Raw genomic sequence first — 11,681 nt, 5'->3', positions numbered from 1 at the left:
ACAAGTTTTTTTCCCTGGCTCTTTTGCCCGGCGGGTTACATTTGTCAAGTCCCAACACTTTCTGCCTGGGTCCCAGCAGGCTATAACTTTTCCTCTCTCTCCCTACCCGGCAAGGTGGCGCTCTTTTCATGGAAAACTGATGTAAGCCTCATAATAATAACATTTTGTAGAAAGTAAAGTTAAAGCAGAGCCTTTCCACGGGTGTTGCAAGGAGCAGGAGGCGACGCTGAGCTGGCAGGCGTGGGGCTTAAGCTGAGCAATGCAAACTTTTCTTTTTCTTTGGGGCGGAGGAAGGAGTGGGGGTGCTTTGGGGCGGTGAAAAATCGCCGAGGGAGCTCCCCAAATATTATGGATAAAGAAGAATACTTGTGGGGGTTTGCCGTGAGACAGGCGGGCTGTGACTCTGGATGGGTCACAGCCAGAGCTCCGGAGCGCCCGCCTGGGTAGGAGCAGAAAGCGGCTTCGCCGGCACCCCCTCCCCCCCGAGCGGTTAATATGGCTATTGACTCGCTGTACACATAATATTTCTTTAAAGAAGCTGTTAAAGTGTCATCCTGGTCTACTGGAAGGTCAGTTTGTGCAATTCACTCTATGACATATCACAAGCTCTCGCAGCTTTAGCCAACCTCATGATTTGTGTTGTCTGTTGATATGTTGTCTGCTTAATGGGGCGATCATGCAAGCTACAACCAGGAACAAAGCCCAACAGTTCCAACAACCGTAGCTAAGTTAGTGGAAGCAGTACAGCTTGCAAATCTATCAAACTAAACTGCAAGGAAGACAATCTGATTTAGAGAAAAAGCGTTCTGCTACAGTCATTAAGCACAAGTAATTTAGATTTTTTATATTGTCTTCTCATTTACAAATTTACTGTATCAACGCCAGCCAATGGAACGAATTTCTTAAGTAAATGAGAAATAAATAAAAGAGATAGAAAGATAATCAAATTACATAAAATAATTCTTAGCCCCTAGATTTATTTTTTTCAGAAAGCTATTAACACTGGCAAAATTATAGTAATAATAATAACATAACATAAGAAGTAATTGATTTAAATTAACATCACGTTTCAAGGAATATCAGAAAATAAAAAAGGGAAGGGGGAAAAAAAGAGAAAGGAAAAAAACCCTCAAACAAAAACCAAACCAAAGAGTATACCTAACAACAACCACAACAACAACGGCCTTCGTGAAACAGTGCTGTACTTCTTGGAGTAAAAGGCCCAAGGAAAGTCATGAATCCACTGCTGGAGAATTAGTTATGGTCATAAATGCCTTAAATTAAAATAGCAACCAAAATCTCCTCTGTTTTAAATCTCCTAATACATGTTATCCGAATTAATTTAATTCAGGAACCCACTCTACGCAGATTCATGGGCAGTGTTGGAGTGGAGTGCAGCACTTCTCAAGTAACAATTCCCCACATTAATATTTATGTAGCCTATGCAATCTATTTCTGTTATTTTTATGGTTGTTATTCTATGTCTGCAAAGGTCATTTAAATTATACTGCGGCCGAAAATTTGTTTCATAAATTTTGATATAAATACTAATTACACACTATAGTAATGCCAGCAGGGATCCTTTCATTTATCACATTTATATCACCTTCGCTGCTTTAGTGATGACATAATGGAAAGCAGTGAAAAACTGGGACAGTTTTATTCTAATATCCTAAAGCTAGTTGGAGTTGCAGCAGGTTGACTTAGCGAATAAGAATTCCTACCACAATTCATGGGATTTAAGAATCTTTAATAAGGTACGAAATGTTACCAAACAGTTCTGTAAACTAAATTTTACATACCAATTCTTCTAGCCATAAATATTGAATATCTTGTAACATGTATAACCGGACCTTTACATGCGGATAAATATGGAAATTAGGATTTATATACATTATGTTCTTGTATTTGCCAAAAGCAATGGACAGATATAGTTTATATCTTTTTTTTTCTTTTTTTTTTTTTTTTTTTAATATCACTTTACATAAACAAATGTAACAGTTTGACACGCAGATCCAGGCTTTCACTATACGAATTTCTTGACAGGACGTGTAACAACATTTTACTGCACTACTTAGACTGGACTTTGGGACGAAATGTTGCACTTTATACAAAAAGCACATTAATACCAATAATATTCTGTTAGATCGACGTTTAGACTGTAATAATACAAAGTAATTCACATTTTGGTACACATTTACTAGAACATTCTTGCCATTCAGTACAAATAGTTGAATTTCTACCTCTTCCCTCTGCCCCCCCCACCACCTCTGCCCCCCCGCCGTCGCTCCCTCCCGCCCGCCCCTCCCCCCACATATATGCAAAGACCACAAATCCACATATCCCCTTAATCAACTTGAGATATAACTATTTACAAAATCAAACAGTAAATTTTTTTGTTGTTTTGTTTTTGAAGCTAATAATTCTGTATTTACAAGAGGGGATGGGGGGAAGGCCGCTGCCCGAGCAGACATGCAGTTGGAGATCTCTAATCAGTGGTTTCCAGTAAAGCCCTACGCAGTTGGCATTTGCCCTGGTAACCTTGTCTTCTTATGCATTCTACTAACCCCTTTGCCTACCAAGCCTTGGAACAGAACAGTTTAAAAAAAAAAAAAAAAAAAAAAAAAAAAAAAAAAAAAAGAGAGAGAGAGAGAGAGAGAAAAAGAAAACAACCACAAAAAAAAAAAAAAAAAAAAAAAAAAAAAAACAAGCAAAAAAAACCACCCACAACAAAAACCTAACAAACAGGATTAAAAAGAAAATAATAAGGGGGGGAAGAAAGAAAAGAAAACAAAAATTTAAAAAATTAACTCTTCGTTTTATTCAGTGCTGGGTCTACTGGCAGCATTTTATTTTTGTTTGCTCATTTAAATCCCGATTTCAAAGTGTTCATTATTTTTGGAGTCTTTAAATACGGTATTTGCTTGCTCGCTTGGGGCTTTTATGTTTTGTTTCGGTTTGTGGATTTTTGTTGTTTTGTTTTAGCGTTTTAGACGTACCATTCGTTAAAATTTGATGTAAGCGTGCTGTGGCTGGACGTGTGGTGGACTGCGGAGGAGGAAGGGGATAAGGAGCTGGCGGTCTGGTTTTCTGTGGATGGAGACACGATGGTTGGAGGGGTGGAGGACTCATAGCCTGAGCTGGCGGCGGGAGAAGGCTGGGACCCCTGCGAGGATGATTCATGGACCTGTAAGAGAGAACCCGGGCAGAAATAGAGCGTGGCGGAGGACAGAGGCCCTGGCAGCGCTCGCCTTCGTCTGGGGATGCGCCAGACAACGGGACCCAGCGCCGAGCCCCAGGCTCGGGCATCCCCGCGGGGCTCCCCGCTGGCTCCAGCCCCGGGGTCGCCCTCCCGGCCCCAGCCCCGGTCCCGGCCCGGCGGGGAAGGCCGGGCAGTGCCCATAGGCTGCCTTCTTGCGTTGCCCCCACCCTGCCCCTCCCCGGGTAACACACACCGACAAAAGGCCTTCCCAGAGGGGCCGGGACTGAGCGCCGCCGGGCGGGGGCGGCGTGGCCCGGCGGGTCTGAGGCCGGACTGGGGGCCGGGGCTGGGCCGCAGCAGCCCAGAGCCCCGCAGTCGGTCGGCCCCGGGCCCCGCTCCGCGCTCCAGCAGGGCCGCCCCACGGCCCGGCCACTCCGGCCCGCAGTCCCTTCCCCCGGGCAGGCCTGAGGCAGCGTCTGAGTCCCGCACACCGGGCGCCCTCCATTTACCTTCATGTGCTTTCTGAGGGAGCTGGGGTGCGTGTAGGACTTGTCACACATTTTGCAGAGATAGGGCTTGTCGGAAGTGTGCACATGCATGTGCTTTTTGCGGTCGCTGCTGTTTGCAAAGCGCCTGTCACAGCCCTCGAATTCACACTTAAATGGTTTTTCACCTATTGCAGAGGGAAGGGGGGGGGAGGGAAGGGAAACGGGTCTGATTAAGAAGCGCAGGCTGGGTCTCTCATTGTCCCCGTCGCACGGCCGGAGCGAAGCCCAGGGCTCCATCTGAAGCGTTTGCAACTTTCTAACTCTAGCGAGGCTCAAATCCCCAAATTTTGTTTCTATTATCTGTCTTCTCCGCGCCTCTGACCCCCGTTCAGCGCTCATTTCGGAGTATGGGGGAGCTAAGTAACTTTTTAATAATTATTTCTCCTGCGTACGGGCGAGTTTCATTTGCAGCCCCTACCCTAGGCACTCTCCCTTCTCGCAATGCTCCAAGCGAGAGAGCAGACGTAGTGGTATTTACACACGATACTCACTGTCTAGTTTCCGTTTTCACAGCTCATTCTCTCGTTATTTTACTCTCCCACTCATCCTAGCCCCCTCGTCAGTATTTTCTTGTAACACTGGAAATTATTCGGCCGGGGAATACAGTGCAAGAGCAGCCCCAGAAATCCTCTGCAAAAGCGATAGGGAAAACGGCCGCTGGCGCTCGGCTCTCGGGGGTTGGAGCAGGAGGAGAGAGTTCTCCCAGTCAGGGACTGCTGCACATCCACCTCCCGCGACGAGGAAAACTTCTCAGGGATTCTAGCGCCTGCCCTCCGCACAACAATAACACACTAACGACCCGGGCTCAGTTTATTTAAAATCGCTCCTCGAAATTAAATATTTAGCAAGCCCTGAATTGCAGAGACGAGACGAATGAGCTGTCTGCAATATTTAGCACAATTTCTCATCTAGCCACAGTTAAAACTGCCGAACAACAATTAATTAAAACCTATAAATTCAAACAGGACAGGTTGCTACATACACACCCCCCTCCCTAACAATCCCAGTAGCAAACCCTGCCTTTCTCCCCTCCGCCTCGGCAGGGATAATTTTCTTTTTGTTACTGATGCTGGCGTGGCTGTGACCGAGCTATTTTTGCAGCGGAGCTCGGAGCCTGCCTCTCCGGAATAATCAGTGGCCCTGAACCATAACCTTCCCCCTCCCAAGCTCGACCCTCAGCCAAGCAGCGCCCCGGCCGCCCCCCGGCCCGGCCCCGCGCCCCGGCGCTTGGCGCTTCCACTCGCAGAGAGAAAAGCTACAGAGAAGGTTACTGTACCTGTATGAGTTCTTTTGTGTATTTTGAGATTCTCTGATCTGGCAAACACTTTGCCACAGCCTGGGAAAGGGCAGGGGAAAGGTTTTTCACCTGTGTGGACTCTGATGTGATTTACAAGTTTGTATTTGGCCTTGAAAGGTTTGCCTTCTCTTGGACACTCTTCCCAGAAACATATGTGATTGGACTGCTCGGGTCCTCCAACGTGCTCCACCGTGACATGAGTCACCAGCTCGTGCATCGTGCTGAAAGTTTTGTTGCAGGACTTTTTGGGGTTTGACAATTGCTCGGGCTCAATCCACTTACAGATGAGTTCCTGTTTGATGGGCTGCCTCATGTAACGAAAGAAGGCCCCTGCCCCGTGGTGGGCTGCCATGTTCATGTTCATGTGGCCGTAGCCGTGCAGCTGGGTCGAGGCGTAGTGCTCTGAGCGAGGGCTGGTGACCTGGCCATACTGGTCGGGTCTGCCGTACATGTCTCCGGAGAAGCCCAGGCGCATCTGCCCGTTCACCACGTTAGGAGAAGCGTGGCTGGTTGCTTGTTCGTGCAGCCCCGGGAAAAGTATATGTCCCGCGGCATCGGTGTGTCCGTGGGGTCCGGCGAAGCTGCCGGCAGCGGAGGCGAAGAGGCTGTGCTGGGCGCTGGCGGCCGCCGCCTCCCCGAAGCCGCGGTTGCGGAACAGAAAGTCCCGGGTGGAGTTGAAGGCGGCGCTGGAGTAGGAGCTGACATGGGTCGGGTGGTGGTGGTGCCCCAGGGCCGCCGCCGCGTAGCCGGGCGCCTGTGAGGTGAAGGCGGTCTGTCCGGCCGAGGCCAGCTCATGGGTGCTGGGATTGATTTTGAAGGCGCCCATGCCGTCTGCGAAGGGGTTGATCCCCAGCCCCACTTCTCTGTCCGTGACATCGGCCGTGGAGTGATGGCGAGAGGATCCGAAGGTAGTGACTCCTATGGCGGGATACTGCGGTCCAGCATCCAGAAGCATCTTCCCAGCGTCGATGCAGCAACCAAAAAAAAAACACGCGCGCACACACACAACGCGGAGAGAAGCAGCAGCAGCAGCAGCAGCGAAAACACCCTCTTTGGAAAGTCAGCGACGATCACCACCAAAGCAACCACATCAAAAACACCCCTTTCGGCATCAGCGCAGGGGGAAGAAAAAAAAAAAAAAAAAGGGGGGTGGGGGGGAAGAGGGGAAAAAAATAAAAAAGAGGTTGGTGGGGAAGGAGGGAAGAGATCTTCGCAGTTGCAAATAATAAGAATAAAAATGTTCTCAAAAAATATTCACTGTCTTTCTGCTTTGACTTTTCAGGGAGGTTTAAGTGGGGAGGGGGGGGTGGGGTGGGCTCAAAAATAAACCGGCTGCAAATAACAATAACGGAGAGAGATCAACACGGGCAGCAAAAACAAAAACAAAAACAAAAAAACAAAAAAAACCAAAACAAAACAAAAAAGAAACTTCCTTCAGTTATTTTTTTGGCTATAGGAATGTTGCAAAGTGGCCGAGAGCTTGTATCTCTCTCCTCTTCGAGCTTCCCCACACTCTCCCCGATTTTTTTTTTGGGGGCCTTTTTTTTTTAGCTTTGCAAAAAAAAAAAAGGCGCAAATCATGCACAATATTGTCTTTTGCGGTTTATCTTCCTGGGGAGAAACTTTCACCTCCTCAGCCGGGCGGTGAACGCGAGACTGATAGCGGCAATCATTCCTGCAGATAAATGAATTGAAAAGACGACACCGTCCCCCCCCTTGATGAATGGGAGCCGGGGGCGGAGCGACGTGCGGGCGGACGTGGGCGCTCATTGGCGGGCGGCGGCTCCCCCTTCCCGGCGTAACTCCCCCCGGCCCCGCCAACGAGGGGAGAGCGCGGCCGCCTCCCGGTGCTGATTGGCTCCTCCACCTCATCAATCGCAGGTATTGTGCGCGCCCTGACATCCCCCTGACAAACAGGGCTGCGGAGCACCAACTTTTTTTTTTTTTTTTTTTTTTTTTTTAACATATAAAGCCTTTTTTTTTTTTTTTTTTTTTTCCCTTCCCCTCCATGAAAATATTTCCAGCGCATCTTTTTGTGTGTATGTGTGCTAAGGAAAAAAAAAAAAAAATCTTCTACTATTATCAGGGTGTTTTTGTCTCCCGGTCTCCTTCTCTCTCTGTCCCTCTCTCTCCAGCACTCTGATAATGATGGCAATGACGATTTGTTGGTGATCCCGAATTTTTAAGATCACTGGGCAACTTTTTAGGCTTTGTAAAGAGAAGCCCTGTAGGGACTCTCTTCTTTTGAAGTTGTTTTCTGCTTGTTTAAAACTGAAGCTTTCCGATGGTAGGTGCTGAGTGTATTTTATTTTATTTTTAAACACCAGCCGTGATTTCTCTGGGTAGCTGACTCTATCCCTCCATCAGGTCTCTGAAATAAATCTTGTTTTCTGCACCCATCAAAACGCAGGTGGGTGAGAACTTTGTACTTTCTACTTTTGTTGTTGTTGTTTCTCCCCTTTTTTGTTATTTTCTTTCTCTACTCCCTCTCGCTCTCCCTTTCTCTCGCTCTCCCTTTCTCTGTCTCTCTCTTTTTACGGCGTCTCTTTCATTCAGGTAAAATTGTAAATTTCCCAAACCTACATTGTTTCTCCTCCTGCTGCATGGAACTCCCGGATTCTTCTCTCCCTGGCTCGCGTATTGTTTGGGGTTTTTTCTGGTTTTTTTGGTTTTTTTGTTTTTTTTAATTTTATTTAAAATTCTCGATAGGAGCAATGTAAATTTTCTGACATTCAAACCTTTTCTAGTTCACAAATCAGTCACCCTTGTCACAGTTATTGAAATTCCTCAACTTGCCACACCAGGACGGTGGAAAAAGCAGGCGGTGTCTTTGTTGCTGACCAGGCTTTTGATCGCCAGAGAAAATTTACTTACCTTCAGATGAGTGAGCAGAAAAAGAAATAACACTCCCTTTGATTTAGTTAGAAAAATGCAGACATTTGGATTCAGTGCAAACATACAACACTTGGTTGTTTTCTAGATGCAACCCTCGATTAACCTGTCTTTCCCCAGCTCAAAGTCTATTGAAAAACTGCGGATAGTTCTTTTTTGTTCTCGCTACAAAGAGCCATTGACTATATATTAAAATGATTGTTGAAAGGTATAAGTATGGTATTTAAAAGCAGAAAATCTTTGTGGTTTAATCAATTAAGCTGAGCAACATTTGTACAATATTTTAAACGATGCTTCGGCAGTAAAAAAAAATATGGTGAAACTTTAAAACACATCTTTTGTTGTGTATGCATATATACACTTACGTATGTGCCCATGTGTGTGTGTACATATATAAAACTGGCAAATTATTTATTTACTCAGTCGCCTGCATATTCATTAGCTCTAATTATTTTCTAGTAACGAAAACACCCAAAAGCTCGCTAAGAGTCGGACTCCTTCCATTTCGCCTTTGTTCAGCCCTTCGCTTGCCTCCTTCGCAGCTCAGTCCGAGCCCCTCCAATTTCTAGTGCCAAACAAAGAAACTTTAAACTTATCCCCTCTAATTAAAGGCGCTGGTAAGAAGCACAGGTACTGGGGAGTCGGGGAGCTGCTGCCCTGCCAGTACTCGGGTGAGAACTGCCTCTCTTAGAGAGGTATATTTTAAAATAAATAAATAAATCACCATTGCACCTAGAAAACAAACAAACAAACAAACAGCAACAAATAAACTTTGATGTGTCTTGAAGAAATGTTTCGCCGCGTTTTATCTGCAGATGCAGTTTGCCTGTGCTCAGTGCACGAAGATCGCTTTCAAAGCAGATGCGTTATGTAATTTCCCCTTGATCTTGGGAGGCTTTACAGGGTGTTTGGGGTTTTGTTTTGGTTTGGGGTTTTTTTCGGAATAGTTCTGGGCTGAATCTACACGTTTGCATTTATTCCGCCAAATCCATGCAAAGGAACTGCATTATCTTATAGCAACAGGTATAGCAGCTCTAGAAGCACGCCTGTGTGTGGACGTGGTCTTTAGGCGGGTGTTACATTACTTTCTGTGTCTGGTGCTAAGATCAAGCAAAGGACAGAATTGTCAGCATTACTGCGAAGTCTTCAGGGAGATGGCATCAGGAGATCTAGGAAGTCCAGTGTTAGCCTGCCTCCCAGTGCAGGGGGAACCCAATGATCACTCCAGGTCGATACAAAACATACGAGAAAGCAGACGAGAGGGTATTTTTAGGAACCGTATCTAAATATACAGTGTAATAGCGAATGTAAAAAAAAAGAAAAAAAAAAAAAATGTTGTGGGTTGTAGAAGTTATCAAGTGGGATTTGCGGCGCGCTCTCTGCAGGAAACGAAAGCTGCTCCAGTTCAAAGCCACATGCACCAACGTGACATATAAGCCATTAAAATATCATCCTGACGGCTCATTTCTGCTTCATCATACATTCCCTAACTGCTTCCAGAAAGCAAGAAAAGAAGAAATGAAGGATGACCGCCTCGATGGAAGCGCCAAAGAGGTGCTGGGTTATTGTTTTCTTCTTTCTTTCATTCTTTCTTTCTTTCTTTTCCTTCCCCACCCCCCCAACCCCACTTTTATTTTTGCCAGTTCAGAAATGAGGGGGAAACTTCAACAGGTCGCAGGGGTAAGTGCCTGGGAGCAGGGGTTGCCTGCGCAGCCCGAGCAGATGGCTAGCCCCCACCGCCTGCCCCAAGGGCTGGACCAGGGTCCCCTGCCCTCGGGGGGCCCTGGCGGGAGGAGGCTTGGCCACCCCGGGGGTGAAGCACTGGAGCCCCGCGGTGCGGGGGGGGGCAGTGCTTCGGCTGCCCCTCGCCCACGTGGGGCCGGCCTCCGGCGGCACCGCGGCGTGCGGAGGCGGGCGGGGGGACAACTTGCCCGGGAGCCATCGAGATGGGCTCCGGCACCCACCGCCGGCTGCCGGGCACCGCACTCCCTAAGCCCGAGGAGTGGCCCCGCCCGGCTGTCCGCGAAACACGGGACTGCGGGAGTCCGTGGAGGAGGGCAGAGGCGCTCCCAGCTCCGTCCGCGGCAGCGCTCGGTGGGGACGGGCAGGCGGTGCGTCTGCCAGTGCCCTGCGGCCTCCCAGGGGGAGCCGGGGGCCCGAATAGCGGGCGAGGAGCGCTGACAATGGCGAGCCCCGTGGGGACGCGTCCCAAGGGAAGGTCTCCCCGCCCAGCGCCTCACCCACCGCCGCGCCCGGTGCCACGGGGGCGCGCCGGGGAGCCGAAGCTCCGGCATCGCACGCCCTAATTTATAGGCGTGTGCAGGAAGGACGGAGCCCGGGAGCCCCCACCCACCCTACCCCGCGGGCAGGGCCGGGGAAACTGCCAAAGGATCGGGGTGCCGCCGCCAACTTCGCATCGACCCCGCAGAGAGGCTCAGACCTCGATGCCGAACCCGAGAGGCTGCCTCGCTCTCGGCGGCGGCTGGCGAGATTCTCCCAAATCCCCACGGAGGGTGATGGCCTCGAGAGTGACCTCTGACCCTTGCTCGGCTCACTGTGCCAGCCCCAGGAACCGGCACGGCGCCGGACCGGGCAGGGACCCTAGTAGACTCCTCGCCGAGACGCCCCCTGCCCTCGCCCTGCTGGTCCTTTGTCACACGCTCCCTCCGAGCCCCGGGGACCCCGGCCGACCGGGGACTCCCTTTGCTGTTCGCCCTCTCCACCTGGAACAGAGAAACTTTAATCCCTCACCTAGACGTTCCCGGTGAGCACTCCCTTCACCCTACATGGTTGGGGAAAGCACAGGTTGCGGGACAAGCCGCCGGCGGCCAGGCACATGCCGTCCCCGCTGCAGCACGCTCAGTCCGATTCCTCATCCCGGGGCAACGCCGCCAAACTGGGCCGGGGCCCCTGAGATTCCCCGAGCTGTCGCCGTTCCGAGCCCCTCTTCCCCGGCGCACCTTCAGCCCGATGTTAAAGGGCACGTTTGGTGAAGGGAGGACGGGTCCTGCCGCCTCGGACTGCAGCCCCTCGCACACCCAGGCCCAGCGGGGAACCACGGGGAGGGGCGGGAGTGATACCCGGCACCGGGATCCGGAGGCTCGACCCGGACGAGATACGTCCGGCTCGGGCAATCAATGGGGCATCTTCACACTACTGCTCCACCAGTGGCACTGTGTAGCTGAGAAAGGCGTGCGAGGTTGAGCCAGAGTTTTCGACAATATTTACTCTGAAATCCACAACTGTTTGCTTTTTTTTCTTTTTTTTTCTTTTTTTTTTCTTTTTTTTTTTTCTTTTTTTTTTTTTTTTTTTTTTTTTTTGTCATCTGGTAACCATTTGAAATATTAAATACATCGTTTTTTTTTTTTTTTTTTGTCCAGTTTCAACAAGTTTTGGCGAATGCTTGGGAACTGAACTCTCATCCAACCTCCCATACTAACTAATAAAGTGCAGTTCCTGTTAGCCTCTCGCTAGCAGAGCAGTATTTGGTGCTTTCACTTGAAAAAAAAGTGTGAAGATGAATGGAAGTTGACTAGAAAATATAACTCCTAACGGTTTCCTCTAGTTCTTTCTGTTTCGGCAGTAATTTTCATAACAGTGGTAAAAACATTGAGGAGATCAAAAGGTTTGTGATAGAGTATGACTGTGAAGTGCTGATGAAGTTTCATAATTAATATAATAAATTATCTGTGTTGCTATAGATTTTTATTTATCAGCTCTGGAGTCCCTATAGTAACAGCAA

At 48.8% G+C, this 11,681-nt stretch overlaps 1 protein-coding gene across 1 annotated transcript; it reads right to left on the bottom strand.

Annotated features, from left to right (window-relative positions):
• Positions 1 to 2,797: 2,797 nt before the first annotated feature.
• ZIC1 (Zic family member 1) lies at positions 2,798 to 6,560 on the bottom strand. The gene is made up of 3 exons (XM_071752186.1): positions 5,027 to 6,560; positions 3,712 to 3,875; positions 2,798 to 3,187 (listed from the first exon to the last, which is right to left on the bottom strand). The coding sequence occupies exons 1-3, from the start codon at positions 6,000 to 6,002 to the stop codon at positions 2,990 to 2,992; spliced, it is 1,338 nt and encodes a 445-aa protein (XP_071608287.1). The 5' UTR covers positions 6,003 to 6,560; the 3' UTR covers positions 2,798 to 2,989.
• Between the last annotated feature and the right edge of the window lie 5,121 nt (positions 6,561 to 11,681).

This window comes from Heliangelus exortis, chromosome 9, assembly GCF_036169615.1.
Source record: "Heliangelus exortis chromosome 9, bHelExo1.hap1, whole genome shotgun sequence".
Lineage (NCBI taxonomy): Eukaryota > Metazoa > Chordata > Aves > Apodiformes > Trochilidae > Heliangelus > Heliangelus exortis.
The sequence above is the reverse complement of the archived record's forward strand: the minus strand, read 5'-3'. Positions and strand labels throughout refer to the sequence as shown.

Bases quoted from the DNA above. Each gene is read 5' to 3' on its own strand.
- ZIC1 (XM_071752186.1), bottom strand. From the start codon at position 6,002: ATGCTTCTGGATGCTGGACCGCAGTATCCCGCCATAGGAGTCACTACC. The intron at 3,876-5,026 runs GTACAGTAACCT...CCTCTGCAATAG, and splicing joins ACACAAAAGAACTCATACAG to GTGAAAAACCATTTAAGTGT. The intron at 3,188-3,711 runs GTAAATGGAGGG...TCTCTCTTACAG, and splicing joins CCCTCAGAAAGCACATGAAG to GTCCATGAATCATCCTCGCA.